General features: G+C 33.9%; 2 protein-coding genes and 1 pseudogene across 2 annotated transcripts in view; all 3 read left to right on the top strand.

Annotated features, from left to right (window-relative positions):
* The window catches only part of LOC114722765 (MADS-box transcription factor 23-like), a 60,432-nt gene extending 53,956 nt beyond the window's left edge, over window positions 1-6,476 (top strand). The window contains exons 6-8 of the mRNA XM_028908859.1: window positions 5,800-5,880; window positions 6,044-6,173; window positions 6,268-6,476. Of these exons, the coding sequence (XP_028764692.1) occupies window positions 5,800-5,880; window positions 6,044-6,173; window positions 6,268-6,305 (249 nt within the window). The 3' untranslated portion in view covers window positions 6,306-6,476. The remainder of the gene's footprint in view (window positions 1-5,799; window positions 5,881-6,043; window positions 6,174-6,267) is intronic.
* Window positions 2,128-5,563, top strand: LOC114722768 (MADS-box transcription factor 23-like). Its single transcript, XM_028908861.1, has 4 exons — window positions 2,128-2,309; window positions 3,702-3,783; window positions 5,211-5,272; window positions 5,512-5,563. Exons 1-4 carry the CDS (start codon window positions 2,128-2,130, stop codon window positions 5,516-5,518), a joined length of 333 nt encoding a protein of 110 aa, XP_028764694.1. The 3' UTR covers window positions 5,519-5,563.
* Window positions 6,477-17,065: 10,589 nt separating the features above from the next.
* LOC114722760 (MADS-box transcription factor 23-like) lies at window positions 17,066-21,025 on the top strand (annotated as a pseudogene).
* The last annotated feature ends 1,010 nt before the right edge of the window (window positions 21,026-22,035 follow it).

Raw genomic sequence — 22,035 nt, 5'->3', positions numbered from 1 at the left:
CTCATATTTATTAATATTTTTTTAAAATTATCTCTATGATACTCCCTCAAACAAGTAAAAGAGGGAGAGAGGATATTAAAAAAAATATTATGGTGTTTTAAGAAAAACACATCATATTTTTTTATAATTAACTAACTTACCTAAATTTTTTAATTTAATTAAATTAGTTAAATAGGTGTTATATTAATGATTGAAGGAGTACATTAATATCCTAAGCTCAAGGGAAAAATATCAACGGATCTGGAAGGCGACTTCCGAATTTCTATATTGAATATTGAGTTGTCCGGTCAGAGTCATGTCCACGGTAGGTGCTTATCGCGCGCCTCGTACCTCACCTGAAGGCTACAAAATATAAGCGCCCTCAGTTTTCAACATCCTACGTGTCACCTTCCCATTCGTTTCCATTTCTTTGTCCCTTTCTAGGGTCCCCACAATTTCCTGAATCCCAACTAGTCCGAGGAAAAAAGCTTCTCCACTCGCAGATATTTCACGTGACAACCACTTGCGGTTTTTCAATTGTTCTGTCTTAAAATTTGAGAATTTTATAGTTTTATAGCCATTATATATATATATATGTGTGTGTGTGTGTGTGTACACTAATAGATAGAGAGTAAAATAATATCACCTTTATTTAAATCATTTGTTATATATCTTAATATGTTTAAGATTTGTTTTCAATTTCACCTTTATTTAATTCTCACTTAAAAGAGATAAAAAAAAGAGATAAGAATGATTTCTAAATATAAATAGACAAAAAAACTTTAATAAAAATTAAAATTTTTTATTAATTTAATGTATTTCCAAGTACGTAAAAATGTGTTACAACTCGCAAATGACTTGTATTAAATGCCGCTGTAGAAAAGTCATGTTAAATATTTAACAATGTGACTTATGAATGGAATCAACCAAAATTCCTCTCTCTCTTGTTTTCTTTCACTCATTCCCTTTTTCTTCACCTTTACTATAATTAATAGGGACAGAATTGGAAATAAGTATTAAAAAAGGTACAGGTGACAAATAAAAATGACCAAAATCCCTTTCTACAAATGACAAATAATAATAACCAGAGTGGTACATCATAAGATAAAACGTTTAAAATGCAAGTTCAATGAGTGTCTCATGGGGAGAAGCCTATGAAAAACAAGAATATATTAAGGATCAACGCACTAATCTTATTTTCTAGGTGCATCCAGCATTTTACTCTTTTGTACCATATATCTAACACCCTGATCTTATTTTTCTGGTACGTCCAGCACCCTAATATTATTTTTTTAGTTATAGCCAACATCCCAATTAGATTAGAGTGCTAGATGTACCAAAAAAAATAATATTCGCATGTTGGATGCATCATACAATGGATCAGGATGCTGGGTGCACCTCAAAAATAGGTCAGGGTACTGAATGCACCTCCATTCAAATATTAAAAACGTTTTTTAGGTTAAAAATAATACTCATATGATCCTATTTATAGGGCAGCAAGAAAAATTTTATGTTTTTCTTCATTCTATTTATAAGCCACATCAATAATTTTAGTATGAATGTATCATTTTGTGCTTCATTTATCGTTAGTTTTGTTATGAAAAGTATAAATATTAAACATGATTAAAGTTAAAAAAATTGTTATATTTTTTTGGTAAAAGAAAAATTGTTATATTTTAATACTGGAGTAACTATTGCTGTTTAAATATTTCTTAATCTACTCATGATACATTAGAAATGCCCTAAAAATACCACAAGAAAAACAGGAACCGAGGCGGACAAAACAAAACCCACTTGAGCTTAGCAAATATAAGTATTCAAAGTGCATCATTCATTAAAAGGGGAAAAAAGCCTCTCTCATTAGGACCTTCTCTAACAAACCTGTCTTCTCCTTCTCCTTCTTCTTCTGTTTCTTCGTCTTCTTCCTCTTACAACTGTTCTGTGAGTACCATCGACCATATATGCACTCTTGATTACGATCCTTCTTTTTTTTGGCTTTTTCCTTTTTAAGTAATATCTTTGGTTTTGGAACATATTATACATATTCCGATTCCTTTGAGAATGGTGTTTTTGTTTGAGATTTTTTTTTTCTGATGAATTTTTGTGTGGTTGATCTGGAAGGGGAAGTATAGAAGAAACCCTAGAGGAATGGGAAAAGCCAAGATTGCGATTGAGAGGATTGACAATTCAACCAACAGACAAGTCACTTTCTCAAAGAGACGAAGTGGTCTGTTCAAGAAAGCAAGAGAGCTTGCGATCCTCTGTGACGCACAGATTGGTGTTATTGTGTTCTCCAGCACCCACAAGCTCTATGAATATGGAAGCTCCAGGTTCCTCTTTCTTCTCCCAGCTTAATTATCTTCGATTATATGCCTTTAGATCTTGTTTCTTTCTGAGATAATTAAACTTTCGTGAATGTGATGATATTCTGTCAGATACTGTGTGTGGTTGTTCGTACTCGATGAAGTTAACCTTTTTTATTTGTATTTCCCACTTTCATATATTCAAGTGTGTATCATGAGATCTTGTAATTGATGCTTTAGTTTTCTCTGTTTTTTTCCTCCCTTTTTCTCCTCATATATCCTTGCTTGTGTGTGTGTGTGTGTGTGATCAACATCCATGCATTTGCGTTTGAATGGTGTTATTTTCAGAATCCCTTGTCTGAATTGTGATGTTACCAGTAACAGACGCTTGATTTTCTCCTACCTTTGTTCTTTCTATTGTGGGTCTCCTTTAATTTAAGACATTATGTAAGATAACTCGTGTAAATTATTTATATATATACTAGCTCCTGTCCTAATTATATATTTTAGGACAGGAGCTAGTATATATATAGACATACTTATAGGTAAATTAGTGAGAACAAACTTCACTTGGCTTCCTGTAAAATAACTATCCAAATTAATCCCTCACCAGACTGGCAAACTTTTCTGGTTAAATTGATCTGCACTGCCATGGCGCACTTGTAGCTAGCTAGCTTTCATAGATACATGTATAGATCCACAAAGCTACAAATACATGCACACATAAAAAGATATCTCTTTTATATCTATATAAGGAAAATTAACCATTTGGTTCTTATAGTTAACTTGATTAGAACTCGCTGAATTTTTACTTGATGCAACTCATTTTTATTAATGTGGGTATGTGTGTGTGTATCAACCTAAGGTTGGTTTTAAATCGAAACATGGTTTGAGATATGAGTGAGTTCAATAAAACGTGTGGTCCGCTGTTCTGAAAGGATATGCAATATTAGTTGTAGTACAAACAAGTTTTGCATAAAGATGAGGAATCAAGTATAAATGTAAAATTATAGTACATCTAAAAAGTCAATAAAGCCGTATTTATTTATATAATAAGACGCATATATATGTATATAGTATAGAGACCTTATTATCTTTTAAGTTAAAAAAGAAGAAGAATGAAACGTAACCTTTAAATTCAAATGAAATATGATGTAATTCTAAAATTATGTATATCCAAGGCAGCCAATTGTTGCTTACAGTTAGATACATTTCTCTGTGTATTGCGTAATTTAATGAATGAGTCATGCATGCATATTATTCATGGCTTGTGCATAATGCAACTCTTATATTAAGGACAGAAGATAATATTTGCAAAGACTCTGTATCATTTGATTTGTTCACAAACGTAATGTATATTGACAAAAACTTAATTTAATTTTCATTTGGTTGATTGGATTCTTTGCTTAATATTGGCAGCCTGAAGTCAATTATTGACCGATACACTAAGCAAATAGAGGAACATCATCATCCACTCATGAATTCCGACTCAGAAGCCAAGGTACAAGACCAAATGCTGTTCCTCTAATATTTTTCTCCCTCTCTTGTTCTCCAATGCCCTAAAGCCAACTTCAATTATATTCCCAAATGTTGATATCTCACGGCGATCAAATAGTGTAATTTTCAATTTTTTAATAGCTTTTAAAAAAAATGCATAATTTTAGAGTATTTATAAGTCCTGTTCAAGTAATGATATCCATAAATCATGTATAATTGCGAATGTAAGTGTGGTTGTATATTCTTGCACCTGTCAAGGGAAAATGGGAGAGGAGGTGAAGAACCGCAGTCCATATGTTGATTCTATATACATTGCACATCTGTAGTTATAGGCCTTACTTATATACTGCCTTTAGTCTTTAATATAAGAGCTAGACAACTAATATTGGGAGATTAAAAAGGTTAGTTAGATTGGGTAATTGTAATAAAAATGTGTTGACTTCTCTAAACTATCCTCTTTAACTATGTGTATTATTAACTATCTATTAGTGAAAATCTCTTACAAGTTACAATCAATAGGGATAGTTTAGAGAAAACATTATAAATTTTAGAGACAAAATGGATTGAAGTCTATATTTGGGATCAAATTCAATCTTCAACTAACTCTTATATTAAGGATTGGAAGTAATCTAAAATATTTCTCAAGATAACTATATATAACAGACTAAACGAACATAACTACCATATTACTCTCAACACTCGTTTTCGTCATTATTATCGAGTTTTATGTGTGTGATTGTAAACATTCTTTCAAGACTGCTACCTAAATCATAGTCTGCTTGCTATGTCGGAATTTTATATCTGGCCAATGTGAGTATGTGGACCATGTAATCTACGCATGGCTCGCTAGAATCATCTTCATGCTTATGAGTTAGATATTCATTACTTCTTCCTTATGTTCTTTCTTTCTTTTCTTTCCTTTTTTTCTTTTGGCTACAATGGAGCCGTTAGTATCTGGATCCTATTATCTAAAATCCAACTAATTCTGCTGGACATGACTAAAGTCCCTTACCCTATGTTTGGTGTGAAGGAAATGGAGGGAAGGGGAGAAGAGGGGAGATAAAATTTTAATGAGCTCAATTTAAAAAATTGAAGAAGTGGGGTTTTAAGATTTTAATAAAGAGAAGATGTAAGATAATAGAGTAATAAAAATTAATTAAAAGCTTTTAACCCCATTTCTTTAATGTTTTAAATCAAGATCATTGAAAATTTTCTCCCCTCTATTTACCTCATATCAAACGGACAGTTAAGGGGGTAAGAATCTCCTACCAAGGGTTTTTCTTGTGCCCAGGGATTGAACCTGATACCTCTAGCTAAGTGGCCCAAAGTACCTACCACCTTAACCATCCACCGTTGATCTTCTTCCTTGCATTCAATATAACATTTTTCTGCTGTATTTATTTGATATATATCTGTTGTTGCACTTGGTAGTTTTGGCAAAGAGAAGCAACGATCCTGAGGCAAGAACTTCAACATTTGCAGGAATTGCACAGGTAAGAAGAAAATCAGATACAATGGAACGAGAATTGTTACATGCTGCTAACAAAATGTTGATCTCAATACACACTACTTTCCAACCCACTCAACTATTATGAGCTTTCTTCAAAACTGCAAAATTATTTCATTCCCTTTTGAATATAATAAACCGGAACTATTTAGCAATAAACCCCAAGTAATTTATTCCCTTTTGGAAAATGCAGGCAATTGATGGGTGAACAACTTTCTGCTTTAGGCATTAATGAAGTGAAGAATTTGGAAAATCAACTGGAGATGAGTTTAAAACGTGTCCAGATCAAAAGGGTATGATAGTTCAGTTCAACTCAGATCTTCAGTCAATTTAACATCTCATCATTCAATTTAACAACTCAGACCATTAAGTTATCCGCAGGATCAAATCTTAATTGATGAGATTAAAGAGCTGCAGCAAAAGGTATTCAAGAAATTCTGTTTCTGATCTTGCCGTGTATATATGAAATGCATTTCCACAAATCCTCACTAATTTATTGATCCTATATTGTAGGGAAATCGAATCAGTCAAGAAAATGTTGAACTCTATGAAAGGATACAAGTTATTAGTAAAGAAAATGCGGGGTTAAAAAAGGTGATTGAGTTGATAAAAAAAATTTATGGAGTTAGACCGTATATTCATCTTTTCATTCAAAGTATTTACTCCTCTCACAAGTGCGCGTATATATGTGCGTGTGCGCGCGCGCGCATATCCAATGAACAAGCTTAATGAAGTTTTTTTTTATTTATATAATTAGATTTATGAAGCAAGGGTTATGAATGAAGAAAATGAGAGATTCAATCTGCAACTGAGCCAGCCAGAATCTCAATCTAGTGAGCCACTAACCAAAGCAATGGAACAGGGGTATATCGTATTCCTTCAAACTGGTGAATAAATTTACAGCTTGAATACACACAAACACACATAAATATTTTTGTGTTGTTCATTCTTAAAATTACATGCGTTTGATTCCTATGACAGATTACAGCTGCTTTAGCAGTAGCTCTTTGACAGTCTAGGGTTTTCAGACAACAACTTTGCTGTTGGAAGATCAGGTTTCAATTTCTAAGGGGGAGATAAATGTTTTAATTCAAAAAGATAGTTATTAGATAATAAACTCATCAGGAATAGCATCAATGCATATTTAATCAAATGTTTCTGTTATATATGGATCAGACACATTCGATATATCTCTGTAAATTATATAAATATATTAAAGCCATCAAATGTTTGATGTGATCAAATGAATGGAATTTGGACACCGAAGAATCTTTGTTTGCATATACTGCTCTGTTCGCATATGCAACTCACTTATAGGAAAAAAGTTTGAATCTAGATATAAGTCACTTATAGGGTAACTAATGACTTTTTTTTTTCCAATTTTATTCCTATTGAATACGGTAATAAAAACAGGCAAGAGATAATGTACAACGTATTTTTTAGAACCTTTTCTTTAATAGGGGCAGATGTGAAAAATATTATCAATTTAATTCCTGTCTTGGTATGCGAAAATGTCGTACAAGCAACTTGCATATAAGAAAAGAGCAATATCTTTGTTAAGGAGCTCAATATCAAGTCGGGTTTGGGGTCTTAAATAAAGAAAAGAAGGAAAAACATGTTTGGAAGGTTGGAGGCACTACGAAGAACATTGGAAAAAAGAACATTAGAGGCCCCAAGTCCAAATTGGGGGGGGGGGGGAAGCTCACTCTTCTCGCATATGGAGAATCTTACATAAAGATATTTAACTAATTATTAGTTCAATAATTAGTCCAACTCGTATTTATCAATATGCATGGTATAATAACAACAACATTATTTACACCACACCGAAATAATGATTTTTTTTTCCAAATCAACATTATATTGTATAGCATAATAACCCCCATACAATATATACAAATTGCTATAGCAGACCAAAAATTAAAAAAAGGGTACAATATCGGAAATTACTCATTCCAGTCCTTACTATAATTAATAAAACCTAAAAGAAAAATCAAATTGATAACTAATGAAGTCTAAAAATAAATCTAAAAGGGAAACTAAATGAAACGATATGGGAATTGACGCGTGTGTCCTCAGGGTTAGTCTCTTTCCTCTTGTGCAATATAAGCCCTTACATTAATCTCCACTCTCCAATTGATTAGTTGGGTCATAGATGCAATTGTCATACTATCATGTAAGATCATAATCGAAGGAAATTAAAATATTAGGAATTAAAATTCAATAAAAATATACATTTAAGCACTAAAATTTCTAAAATACCCTTCGCAATTAAGACTAAATTAATAACTAATTTATAATGTCAAAAGTCCAATATATGGGGAAAAAAACATAAGAAAATAATGGAAATTGTCAATGAAATCCTGACTTAATTCTTTCTTTATTAGCTTCTCAAAGGACAAAATAACGTCTCATACCTACTAATGGACAAATTATCTCATCAAATTTGACCATGTAAATAACTATGTACAAGTACAATACAAAAATTTTCAAATAACAAGAGTACCTAAGAATCGACAAATATTTATGAGTAAATGAACAGTATAGCAAACGTACATTCGACGGTCAAAATAAGCTTCAATATTTTCATAGGAACGCACAAAACATATGTACTAGAAATATACATAATTAAAATACTAAATCAAGGATTGTTTAATTATTACTTCGCCCAAGAAACAAATTGTCAGTTTGTCAATGTGAACGCAAGTGTGAACGAATAACAAATTATGTGTAGCAATGAAGCTATAATCAGTCTAGCTACTTTCTGCCAAACATTTTCAGTAAACAATATTTATAAGTAAATAAACAATAATATACCAACCGATGTAGGTACATCGGAAGTTTAAATCAAACTTCAATAACTTTATAGGGACATATAAAGTATATGTAATAAAAATGTACATAATTAAAATACTAAATTGTGGATTTTTTTTTTAAACTCATTTAGCCAAGAACCAAACTGTCAGATTGTCAATGTGAACGCATAATAAATTATATGAAGCAGTCAAGTTATTGCCAATTTACATTTTACCAATTAATTAAACAGGGAAATGAGGCAAGTTAAGAACTTACAAGAGCAATTACTATTCGATTCGTCCTGTCATTTAATAATAAATAAATAAGTAAATAATTTTTAAAATCAATTATCAACAATATAATGAAGCATAGTGCAGTCTTTTTTCTTTTTTTTTAATCATCAGAGTTTAGACAAAGTAAAAGTGAACCCTGCCGTCTTAAAAATTGCAACCTCCCTCTTGGGTATTGATGACCTTATGACAAGCATGCGTATGGTATCACAGGGCTTTGCATTGTATATTTCATAATTTATTTGGAGAAATTAAGATTAAGAACTTACTTACAAACATTTTTTAAAAATAAGAAGTTGAATTACAAAATATGGAAGAAAAAATTCATGCAGCCGATGAAAGAAAAAATACAGAAAATTAAAGATAATCAGTGTTTTTTTTTTTTTTTTGCCTAGGGCTTTAGTTTCAAATATGTTTGCCAATCTCAATCTCAGTTTTCTCTAATTTATTGGACTTAACCTCTAGGGTTTTGTTTTATAATTTATTGATACATTCTTGCGATGAGAATATATAAAAACTAGCCATATATTTTTCTTATTGATATGAAGGATGAAGAATAAGGTTATAGACTCTGCAGGTCTTGAGAGTAAAAAGACCCCCCCAAAAAACGTTATATATATATATTTATTATGTAGTATATTGATGAGTTGGTTGGTTATATATTCATATGTATAAAACAATTGTTAAAGTAAACATGGAAATTGATAGATTTTTTAATTATTATTTAATCAAATCAATATATACTAATCATAAACATGAATCCATAAATCCACAGCTCCTATTTCTTTTACTGTATATGTCAGTCGATTTTATAAGTGTTTTTTTTCTGCTGACAATCTTTATTTCATTAGAAAAATTCAAAAGCCTGGCAGTGTACGGAGATTTATTCTAGTTTAGCTCTACATTTGGCAAGAAAATGAGAAGAATGCAAACGTAGCAAACTATTCTCGTTAAACGTAATTCAAAAATAAAAAATATCTCGTTTGATAAAATGCTATAGATCTCTTAGTGTAATTACGTAGATGGATATCACATATATGTTTGTCTGCGTCTATATATGATTTCATAAATTGCTGAAGCGGCTGAATTTTAAAATATGTTAACTATTGAATCGTTGAACCTTACTTAAAGCTTCTTAATTAAGCAAGCTCGTTAGTTTCTCTCTCCAGAGCTTCTCTCTCCCCCTGTGAGAGTTAGCTACAGCAGTTACTTGCTGCCTTTCGCTGTGTGATCTTCACCGCCCACTGCGATGGAGCAAGGAGAGTTCCGAGCTAGAGTTCATTGCTCTATCTTGGAGTGTGAGGTTCTTAGTGCTTGAGGGTTATAGAGGATTCGATGGATAGATCGGAGATTGGTGAGCTAAGAGGAAGAAAACTAGAAGCGAAGCTGGTATGGAAATCTCCGAGGCAGAGGAAGTTCTATGGTGGAGCATTAGCTGGCAAGCTGATGTTGATCAGGAATCTGAATAGATTGACGGTTATTCAAATGATCAGGAAGGGCTGGAATCTTCCTAAAACTGAGGATCTAGAAATTATTGAGGTTGATCAGAATTCTTACATCTTCAAATTCCGCCGTAAAGAAGATCAGTTGAGGATTCTGAGAGGACGACCTTGGGCAATTCAAGGTCAGCTATTGAATGTTCAGGTTTGGCAAGAATTTATGATATTTAGTGAAGTAGACTTCTACAGCTGCCTGTTTTGGATTCAATTCCATGATCTTCTGTCAGGAGCCATGGATATTGAGAATGTTAGAATTCTTGGTTCGATGATTGGTGATGTAATGATGATAGAGAATCCGAGGAGAGATAATCTGCTAGTTAGAGGTTTTTTAAGAGCAAGAGTAATAGTGAATTTGTGTAAGCCTCTAATTACTGGTATGTGGACGCCAAGACCAGGATTAGATCCAGTGTGGATTAAAATCAGATATGAGAGTTACAGCAATTCTGCTACTGCTATGGTCAGATTGGTCATAACCAGAAGAACTGTTCCTTTGACTCTGATGAGGTTGACGACACTAAAAGAAGATTTGGCAGTTGGTTGAGTACTCAGGTACCACGGCCTATTGAAGATATTGTAGTTTGTGAAATGGAAGGCTAGGAAGAGTATGAAGCAGGGGTGAAGAAACAGACTAGTAGTAGTAAAGAGGAATTCCTAACAGAAGATGAAGGAAAAGGGAGAGCTACTCTGGTAGTAAAAAAGAGGAATGATAGTGACCAAGGAAAAAATGGCAAGAAGATTGAAATGCCTACAAAGATAACACCTATGAAAAATGATGAAACAAAGGGTCAACAAACAGAAATAGCTGTTGCTGAGGTCTCAAGTGGTGATTTGAAAAATGAGGCTTCTGTGATCAACAAGAAAATTGTAGATGATACCATCGGGGGATGGAACAAGGCAACAAATACAGATTCTCCTGATAAGGTTCCAGTTGATATGTCTAAAGCAATAGTTGTTTATGGTGCTGTGTCGCCTATGTCTGAAGTTACAGCAGGATTGAGGAGCGTGATTCTGAAGAGAGGATTGGAAACTGAGGAAGATGAATTAAACCTGAAGAGGAGAAGGCTATGTTTTGATGATTCTCCAGGAAATATGCAAATAGAGACGAAAAAAGAGACTATTCTTCCCATAAGAAGAAGTGTGGGGGCTGTAAAGCGACACATCAAAAGAAACAGTAGGGGAAAGGGAAGCTTGTGAAGTGTGTGTGAAGTGTGGAATCAAGCTCTGACGACACTAAAGGTCTTGGTGACTGGCCTTAAACAGCCACCAAGGAGCTATGAAACTCATATCCTCAAATTGTCAAGGTTTGGGAAGAGCCTTGACAGCCAAAAAACTGAGGGAGGAGTGCCTCAAGTATAAACCCTCAGTAATCTTCCTAATGGAAACAAGAAATAAGAAAGAAAAGTTGAAGAAATTAAGAATTCAGTGTCATATGGAGGAAGAATTCTATGTGGAGCCTAAAGGAAGGGGAGGTGGGCTAGCTCTATGGTGGACTCGGGAGGTGATGATCAATGTTTGGTCGCATTCAGCAAACATCATTCATATTAGTATGTCCTCTAACACTTTGAGGATCCCAAATTATGTTACCTTTGTTTATGGTTCTCCACCAAATAAAGGTAAGCTAGTAGTTTGGAATAAAATGAGAAGTTTTGCAACAAACATCTCTAGCTCCTGGATTTGCATGGGTGACTTTAATGATGTGGTTTCTAGTGATGAAAAATGTGGGTGACTACCTATTGACATGAGGAGAGGAAGGCTATGAATTTTTAGTGCATGCTGGCTGACTATCAGCTGCTTGACTTGGGCTTTTAGGGTCTAAAGTTCACACGGTGCAATGGTAGAGTGGGTATTAACCATGTGAAGGAAAGGTTGGATAGAGCTGTAGCTAATACTGAATTCTGTGATATCTTTGCCAATGCAGTTGTTTCTCATGTGGAGCCAGTAGGATTTGATCACCATTTGCTTGTGGTTGGCTGTGAGTTCAAGCACTCAAAAGTTCCCAAATTGTTCAGGTTTGAGGCAGTGTGGGCCGAGCATGAAGAATTCCAGCCTACTATAAGTGAAAGTTGGGAAATAACAGTATATGATTGTGATAATAAAGTGCAGGAAATTGTTAAGAGGCTAGAGAATTGTAGAAAAGCCTTGATTAGATGGGGAAGTATTAATTTCCCTACCGCACGCAAACTAATAGGGGAGCTTACTGTTAAGTTAGAAATTTATAGAAAAGGGGAAATGTCAGCAGAAAGCAGAAATGAAGCTGAAAATCTGATAAAGAAGATTGAAGAAGCTTGGGAATGGGAGGAAAAATATTGGTGGCAGAGGCCTTGAATAAACTGGCTAATGAGTGGGGATAAAAATACTAAGTTCTTTCATACCAGTACAATATGAAGAAGGGCTAGAAATAAGGTGGTTAGGCTGTTGACAAGTGACAGAAGATGGATTGATGATGAAAATGAAATTAGTAATGCTTTTACTAATTTCTACAATGAGTTGTTTGCTTCCAAGAGTTGTAGGAATTTGGAAGTGGCTCTTTAGTTCGTTGAGAAGAACGTGACAGAAGCAGATAATATGTTGCTAGAAAGAAGAGTCTCCACAGAAGAAATCAGAAGTGCCGTTTTTCAACTAAATGGTAATAAGGCCCCTGGACCTGATGGTTTCTCAGGTTTATTTTATCAAACAGCTTGGGGAATTGTGAATGAAGAATTGATATTGACGGTGGGGAAATTTTTTGAAAACAATACTAGTTTGAAGCCGATTAACAGTACTAATATTGTTTTGATTCCTAAGGTTGAAAATGCAGTGGCTGTGGGACAATTCAGACCAATTGGTCTATGCAATTTTGTGTATAAAGTCATTTCCAAGATCCTAGCTAACAGATTGAGGAATTTGATGACAAGAATAATTTTTGAGTTTTAGAGAGCCTTTATAGCTGACAGGCTGATTCAAGAGAATATTTTCTTAGCTCATGAGGCTTTTCATTATTTGAAAAATAGAAAGAAAGGAAATAAGGTAGAAATGGCTATGAAGATTGACATGAATAAAGCTTATGATAGGCTTGAGTGGAGGTTTATTGAGGAGGTGATGAGGAAAATGGGCTTCAGAGAGAAGTGGATTACTTGGGTGATGGAATGCATCTCTTCAGCTAGCTTGAGCTTAATGGTAGTAGGAAAAAAAGTTTCTGATTTGAATATGGAGAGTTGAATTAGGCAGGGAGATCCTTTGTCTCCCTATCTTTTTATTTTGGTGGCAGAAGTTCTCTCCTTAATGACTCAATGGTTTATCAATAGAGGAAGGCTAAAAGGAATTAAATTAGCTGGTACCTGTCCCATTTTGTCTCATTGTTTTTTTTTTACTGATGATGCATTGTTCTTTATCAATGCTGAAAAGAAGAATTGTGAGCTGTTGAAGAGTACACTAAATTGCTACTGTGAGGCTTCTGGACAGTTCGTTAACCTTGACAAGTCTTGCATTTTTTCCCCTCAAAAAATGCAAGTATGGACCAGGAGCAAACTATGTATGAGTTGTTGGGGATTGAAGCTTGTGATAATCCAGGAAAGTACCTTGGCATGCCAATGATTTGGGGAAGGTCAAAGTGTGAATCTTTATCTTTTGTCAAATGCAAGATGAATCTGAAACTTTAGGGTTAGAAACAGAAACTTCTCACTTTTGGAGGAAGGGAGGTATTGATCAAATCGGGGGCAAATACAACACAATATTTTTCCTATGTCCTATTTTAAATTCCCCAAGAAGGCATGTGCTGAACTAGATGCAGTGGTATCTAATTTTTGGTGGGGACAGAAGAATCAGGAGGGTCGAGTGCACTAGAAGTCCTAGAACTGGTTAAGTAAGACTAAAGGGGAGGGTGATATAGGGTTCTGTGAATTGGAAGCTTTCAACACTACTTTGCTGGCAAAAACTGCATGGAGACTTATTCAGAATCTGGATGATCATTGGGCAAGGATTATGAAGGGTCTATATTTTCCAGAAAGCAGCTTTTTAAAAGCAAAAAAAGGTAGTAAGGCTTCATAGGGATGGTCTAGCATTCTGGAAGGCTGAGAACTTTTGGTCCAGGACTTATGTTGGAGGGTTGGAAGGGGGGAGTGTATTAAGGTTTATGAAGATAAATGGCTCCCTGATATGGTTTATTCAAAGCTGAGTACCAGGGATCTAAATGAGGAGATGAAGAATCCGAGAGTGCAATATAGAGGGATAGTGAATGGTGGTTTGATGGGGAAAGGGACTGCTTAACTAAAGAAGATAAAGCTTATATTAGAAAAGTTAGAATTCCTCTTATAGATATGAGGGACAAACTGATTTGGTTAAAAAATAGAAATGGTGAGTATGTGGTCAAACTTGGGTATAAAGTGGCTTTACAGAAGAAGACAATAAAGAATGTGGATAAACCCTGTAGCTCATATTCTCCTTCAATGAATTTATGGAGTGGTATATGGAAGATCAAGATGCCCCCTAAAGTTCTTCATTTCATCTGGAGAGTGGTTAATGGCGTTGTGGCTACCAAGGAAGCTCTACTCCATAAGAGAAGTGCTCCTGATTCTGTTTGTCTAGTTTGTAGAAATGAGGTTGAGACTATTGAGCATTTACTCTTTCTCTACCCTTGGACGAAGAGCTGCTGGTATGGATCACTGTTGGCTTTGAGATTTGATAGGATTGGGAATTTCAGAGTTGACAGGTGGTTGGAGAATTGGTTAATGAACTCGGATGTCATTAAGGAACAAGATGTTGCACTTTTTGCTGGTATCTGCTGGGGCATTTAGAAGAGCAGATGCAGTTATGTATTTGAAGGGCAAGAACTGGATGCTTGTGGCTGTGTAGCTGCTGCAATGAGACTTGTCAGAGATTTTGGGGAAGCTAATGCAGGAAAGGTAAGGAGAGAGTCTCATGGTGTGAAAGTAATATCAAGCCAGACATGGATGAAGCCGTAGGAAGGGGTAATTAAAGTAAATATTGATGCTAGCTTTAATAATTGTTTAAGTCTTGCTGTAGCAAGTGTTGTCTATAGAGATGAATCTGGTTGCTTTATAGGAGGGTTAGGCATGAAAATTTCAGCCTCCTCTCCCTTTATGGCAGAAAGCGTGGCTCTCTTAACTTCCTTTGAAGCTGTCTCATGGAAGGATTGGAGGAGGGTAGTGTTTGAGACAGATTGTAGTGAACTTTACAACCTAATGTGCAGAAAGAACTTGAAGGGAGGTGAATGGTGTTGTGCTGATATCCTCCAAAAATGTTAGGAGTTCTTGTCTCTAAACAGCAATTGGGAGATGGCTTTGGTAAGTAGAAAGGGTAATAAGGCTATGCATTGGATGGCAGTTAAGGCATTGAGGGGTATGGTACCTGTGGGATGGCTTTCTAAGCCACCATCCCCTTTGTTTGCTATCTTGCTCTCTGACTGTCAATTTGCTCATGCTTATTCGGTTTCTGATGTTGGTGATAGAACTGGTATAGGCTAGATACCTCGGTTGAGCTGTTTGCTTTGTTTCCTACTAGTAATTTGCTTTGCTTCTATTGTTTTCTTTTCCTTTTTTGTTTGTTTAGTTGGTGTGGTAGGTTGTACTGTTAGGCTTTTCTGAGTGTTTTTTTCCTTTTTGGGCCTTAAGTGGCTATTAGTGTTTGTACCTTTTTTTTGGTATTAATAAAAATATCTGTTTTGCTAAAGAAAAACATTAAGCAAGCTCGTTGCCCTGCGATGATATTATCGATATTATAAAATTTTAATGTAGCTTATTTTCTTTTCAAACATGCTCGTGATAGTAGATTAATAGCCAATAACAGAGTTTATCCTTTTAAGCATACTTGTATAACTGTATTTGTCTGTATGATTTGATAAATGACACATGCAGTGTCAATGGGCTCAGGTGAGATGAAGACTTTTAATTAGCCTTACCACGTGGTATGCACGCTGGTTGGCCATTTTGTATGACTTCATTCCTTCGTACTACCTTTGGTCCTTAATATAAGAGCTAGTTTGACTTTTAATTTGGTTCTAAATATAAAACCACAATCTACTTTGTCTCTCATATTTATCTAATTTTTTCAAAGTAGTCCTTATAGTAGTTGCACATGTTAAAGATTCAATCAAATGATAGTTTTAGCTAATACATGATTAGCTAGGGTATTTGAGAGAAGATAACACCTAATTATTATAAATAACTAATTCAACAAATTTTCTTAATCTACTCAAATTAGTCAACTAGCTCTTATATTAAAGACTAGGGGTAGTACTTACATGATCATTAAGGGAGAAACACGAGCCTATAAGAGCTAGTTTGCTTCTTTAATTAAGAAGGAGAACCATAGTATGATCTTGGGCTCTATATCTTTAGCTAACCAGAATGCTTGGTTAATCAAGTTTGTGGGTTGCATTGCGAACTTTAAGTTTAGCCTATAGCTTCAACCATCCAACAGGATAACAATGATTTGTGAATGTCTATTTAGCCCATGGCTTCAGCCATAATCCGATCTTGGATTCTATGCCTTTAGCTAGATAGTCTCGAGTATACTAGAGAGGTTGGTTAATCCGATGTGTGGGTTGAATTGTGGTGGACTTTACGTTTAGTCTATGAGTTTGGTCAACTGGATAAGAATGAACAAAACTATAGAGCAGATAGCATTTCATAAGTACTTGTATAACTTCATTTTGAATGTTTGTATTAGTTAACGCTGATGATTTACAAATGTGTAACATCATAGACCATCTGAGACTACATGTATAACATCAAATCGCTCAGGTCACCCATCATATGATTTAACGGCCACTGCCCGGCCGTTACAGGTAGTCAACAGCCCAAACCTCTATGCTCTATGTCATCTCATATGCCTAGCTATGGGACTATTTTTTATTATTATTATTATTATCCCAAGCCTTCAAGATTAAGTATTCGAAGGGCATCATTCACTAAAAAGCCTCTCTTATTAGGACCTTCCCAGACAAACCTGTTTCTTCGCCGTCTTCTTCCTCCCACTATTATTCCGTGAGTTCCTCCAGCTTGTCCAGCATATAAGCACTGTGTATTTCGATTTTGTACTTTTGTTTCTTTCTCTCTTTTTTTCCCTCAAGTTACATGTGTGGTTTTGGAACAAATTATTCTCCGATTCCTTCAAGAATGGCGTTTTTGTTTTTCTTTTGATGAATTTTCGTAGCTTTACCAGATTTCTTGTGTGGTTGATCTGAGAGACGAAGTAATGGGAAAAAGGAAGATTGCGATTAAGAGGATTGATGATATAACCAACAGGCAAGTGACTTTCTCAAAGAGACGAAGTGGTTTGCTCAAGAAAGCAAAGGAGCTTGCGATCCTCTGTGACGCACAAGTTGGGGTCATCGTGTTCTCTAACACCGACAAGCTCTATGAATATGGAAGCTCCAGGTGTGTGGGTATATATATGTCTACACACACACACACACCCACTTGTTCCCAGGTTCATTTACTTTATTTTCTCGGAAGAAGCCCAGCTCACAGCATTTTCTCTGCGTTTCTCTTTTTCCGTCTATGTAATATGCCTTTAGATATTGTTTCTTTCTAAGACAAACTTTCTAAGTTTTTGCATATACTTGAGTGTATCATGCGAGCTTGTAATTGATTCTCTAATTTCCTCTTATATATGATTGCTTTGTCTTGATATATATATGTGCGCGCGCGCGCGTTTGAATTGTGTTATTTTCAGAGATCTGAATCTAGAGTTGACCTTTGACGCTTGTTTTTTCTCTTTTTCTCCTAAGTACCTTTGCTCTTTCTATCGTAGATCACTCTTGATTTGAGCCTATCATCTATATTCTCTTCATATTAAGAGTTTAGACAACTTATATATATTACATAGATCCGCAAAAATACAAATTCATACACACATATAAAGACATCTCTTATGTATAACTATACAGGAAAAATTAATCATTTAGTACTTATAGTTTTGACTTAATTAAAACTCCATCTTTTGAACTTTCACTTGGTATACATACTTACATAAGGCGTTGGTTCTGAATTGTGAAAAGCGAAGGGTTTGCTGATAGCGGAAACATGGTTAGGGTTAGTGTTAACAAAGATAGGTTTGGTTTCTAGAGTAATACTTACATATCTAAATGCTTCCACTTTGACAGGTATGATTGAGTTTTAATAAAAGACAAAACTTATGTATGATTGGGTTATTTTGTTATTGTTAGTTGTTAAAATGTGTATATGTATGTATTTGCAAATTCACAGGCTTGTTATAAATTTTTGTATAGGATCTTGTAATGTAAATTAGCATTTGTCAATTTTGAAATAGACACATGTTATTTTGTTATTCTTAATTGTTATATGTATGTGCAATTGTAATTAAATTCACTTATATAATATGAACACTTATTGTTCTGTTGTTATTGTTAGTTGTTAAAATAAATATATGTGCGCTTGTAAATTCATGAACTTGACTTGAGTTTTGTGTTTTAATATAATGTATGGTGCATTGTTCCAAAAGGATAAACAATGTTATTTGTAGTGCAAATAAGCTTTACATGAAGAGTTAGCTCTAAAGATAGCATTATTGTGTAGAATTATAATACGTTTGAAAATTTAATAAAGCTGTTTATAATATGACCCATATCTAACTATACAGAATAGAGGCCTTAGCATCGCGTGGGTTAACCTGTTTTAAATAAAAACAACTTACAAATTCAAATTAAATAATGATGTGATTCTAAGATTATGTATTTCCTTGAAAGAAAAACATATAGATATAAAATTATCAAGCGTATCCTCGCAACTCTTAATTTGAATTGAAATTGAATTAGTCATATAAAAGTTGATAAAATGGCTACACTAATTTCTACGGACAAACATTTTTTTTTCCAATACACAATACTTTAACCCAAGACTCTATCAAGGTAAACAAGCCTTAAATCACTTGATGAAGCCACTTTTGTTGGTAATGTAAACTTCTTTACTTTTGTAAGAATTGAAATACTTTAATAAGTCATAAAGATGCATTTCAATTCCCGTAGGGATGTGTGTATAATTGGTCTGTGTCTCGCCATACATATAATGATCATTTGCATGAATTTATACGGTAGCCTAATTAAAGAACAAAACATATGCACAGTTAGAGAAAGAAAAGGAGAAACCAAAATTCAGAACTGAGAAGTCTATTTATTAGCAGCTCATATATAACACTAGTTCCCCTCCATTTGAGCCCTAAAGCCTCCCCATTTGCATATTTAAAACTAGATTTGATTTTCATCTTATGATTAAATTCTCTGCTTATGGGCACCCTGGAGTCAATTATTGAGCGCTACAACAAACAGAAAGAGGAACATCCGCTCATGAATGCAGCTTCAGAAGCCAAGGTACGACACCAAATACCTCATTCCTCTAATACTTTTAAGGTTTCTTCATATGCCAGTCATATTTTGTTACTAGATATGACAAATCATATATATATATATATATATATATAATTCCAATGGCTATTAGCGTATATATACTTGTCCTAAGCAAGATTTTACTACAGAAAGAGAACAGTAAATAAGATCAAGGGAAGATGGGAGAAGACGTGAAGAACTGCATTTTACATATTGATCATACGTTCCACATCTGTATACTGTCGTAGGCCATTCTTAATTACACACACATACATATTTGTCAACACAGTACAACTATATAATACCTCTGATCCTTAATATAAAAGGTAGCTTACTATTTTGAGTAGATTAAGAAAATTTGTTAAATTAGTTTTTTATAATAAATAGGTATTGTCTTTTCTAAAATACCCTTACTAATCATGTGTAGTAGTTATAATTACCATTTGATAGAACCTTTAACATGTGCAGTTAATACACGGACTATTTTGGAAACAAAAGGATAAATATGAGAAACTAAGTGGATTGAGATTTTATATTTAGAACAAAATTGAATGTAAAACTAGCTCTTATATTAAGAACCAGAGGTAGTATAACAGGCCAGACGAACATAACTACCATTGCTCTTAACAGTCCTTTTCATCATGATTACCATGTTTTATACATGTCATTGTATACATGTGATTGTAAACTTTCTCAAGACTGCTAAATCAGAGTCTGCTTGCTTTCATGCATGGCTAGCTAGAATCATCTTTATGCTTATGAGTTAGAGAGTCGTTCCTTCTTCCTCACATTCAATAGTACACTTTTGTGCTTGGTAGTTTTGGCAAAGAGAAGCAACGATCTTGAGGCAAGAACTTCAACATTTGCAGGAATTGCACAGGTATAATAAGTAAAACTGATACATTGGAACGAGAATTATTAAATTCTGATAACAAAATGTTGATCTCAACACACAACTATCATGAACTTTTTTAAAAACTGTTCATTCCCTTTTGAATATAATAAACTGGAACTATTTAGCAATAAACCCCGAGTAATTTATTTCCTTTTGGAAAATGCAGGCAATTGATGGGTGAGCACCTTCCGGTTTGGGCATCAACGAAGTGAAGAATTTGGAAGGTCAACTGAAGATGAGTTTAAAATGTGTGCAGATCAAAAAGGTATGATAGTTCAATTCAGCTCAAATTTTCATTCAATTTACCATCTCACCATTTTACAGGACATGTAGCGTACTTGATCATTAAATTGTCCGCAGGATCAAATCTTAACTGATGAGATTAAAGAGCTACAGCAAAAGGTATTCAAGAAATTGTGTTTCTAATCTTGCCATGTATATATGAAAGGTATTCCCATAAATTCTTACCAATTTATTGATGCTAATGCAGGGAGATCAAATTTGTCAAGAAAATGTTGAACTTTATGAAAAGATGCAATTCATCAGTAAACAAAATGCAGAGTTAAGAAAGGTACTATTTAAGTTGATAGGCCAAGTGTTTCAAGTTTTCTTTCGAGGTCTTAATAAAGTTTTGTTTTCTTAATTAGATTTGTGAAGTAGCCGTTCTGAATGAAGGAAATGGGAGTTTCAATCCTCCATATACCAATCTGCAGCTGAGGCAGTAGCCGCAATCTCAATCTAGTGAGCCGTCATCAACCAAAGCAATGAAACTGGGGTATATTATATTCCTTCAAACTCATTAATAAGCATACAGAATTAATAAACATAAATATTTCTGTATGTGGATATGTTGTTCATTCTTAAACTTCCAACTAATTAAGCATTTGATTCCAATGACAGATTACAGCTACTTTAGCAATAGCTCTGACCATGTTCTAGGGTTTCCAGACAACAATATTCTATGGGGCAGAAATGTCCAATTCAACAGGATATATTAGATAATGAAAGCATATGGATCAGATATATTGTATTGGATATATCCCTGTAAGATATAGATCATAAACCTATCAAATGTGTTGTAATCATGTGGAATCATGTAGCTTCTAGATCTGTGTTGATCAAATGGGTGGAGTTTGAACACAGAAATCTTTTCGTTTATATATATCTTTTTGTTTTTATCTTTCTTAATCTTCGATGAACAGTTCAGGCGAGATAAATCGGATGTCTCAAGCTCACATCATTTATACCATATGATGAATTTGAACTATGTTTTTATCGATTCAAAGAAAAATATAAATAAATAAGTTTCTATAAAATGTGATAAAAAAATTAAAATCATAAAATTTTATAGTATAATCAAAATTAATGTTCTATAACATTATTAAAATTTGAAAATATATGTGTTAGAAAATTTTTTTCTTACAAATATAAATGTTTAAGTGATTCTTATGCTCTAATTCAAATAATAATTCTGGCGTTAATTAGAAGTATCTTGGTCAAAACAAAAATTTAGAAATCAAATTTAACGGTCGCTTGTACAATTTAATTTGTTTTACAAATGGATACAACACATTTTTCGTGCGTGTGTCTATTTACGTAATTTCATAAATTGCTAAGGCGCTGGATTGTAAATGCCAATGGACATGTGAAAGTGTTGAATCCTTATACTCCCAGTTCTAAATATAAGACCCCTTTTATAGTGTAAATTATACTACAAAGAAAATCCTATATTTAGGACCAGAATAGTACCTAGTTAAAGCTTCGTAAATATGCTCATTCAATTCTTAATATAAAAGCTAAATAGCTAATTTGTAAATATTAAAAAAGTTAGTTAAGTTAATTATTAGTGATAAATAAGTATTGTCCTTTCCAAAATATCCTTGTTAATTATCTAAATCAGAATAAAAAATCTTTTAACATGTACAA

The sequence above is a fragment of the Neltuma alba genome, unplaced genomic scaffold (assembly GCF_004799145.2).
Source record: "Neltuma alba isolate B1F8T4 unplaced genomic scaffold, ASM479914v2 tig00012113_pilon, whole genome shotgun sequence".
Taxonomy (NCBI): domain Eukaryota; kingdom Viridiplantae; phylum Streptophyta; class Magnoliopsida; order Fabales; family Fabaceae; genus Neltuma; species Neltuma alba.
This window is presented reverse-complemented; position numbering and strand designations above follow the sequence as displayed.

Bases quoted from the DNA above. Each gene is read 5' to 3' on its own strand.
- LOC114722768 (XM_028908861.1), top strand. From the start codon at position 2,128: ATGGGAAAAGCCAAGATTGCGATTGAGAGGATTGACAATTCAACCAAC. The intron at 2,310-3,701 runs GTTCCTCTTTCT...TAATATTGGCAG, and splicing joins TATGAATATGGAAGCTCCAG to CCTGAAGTCAATTATTGACC. The intron at 3,784-5,210 runs GTACAAGACCAA...TGCACTTGGTAG, and splicing joins ATTCCGACTCAGAAGCCAAG to TTTTGGCAAAGAGAAGCAAC.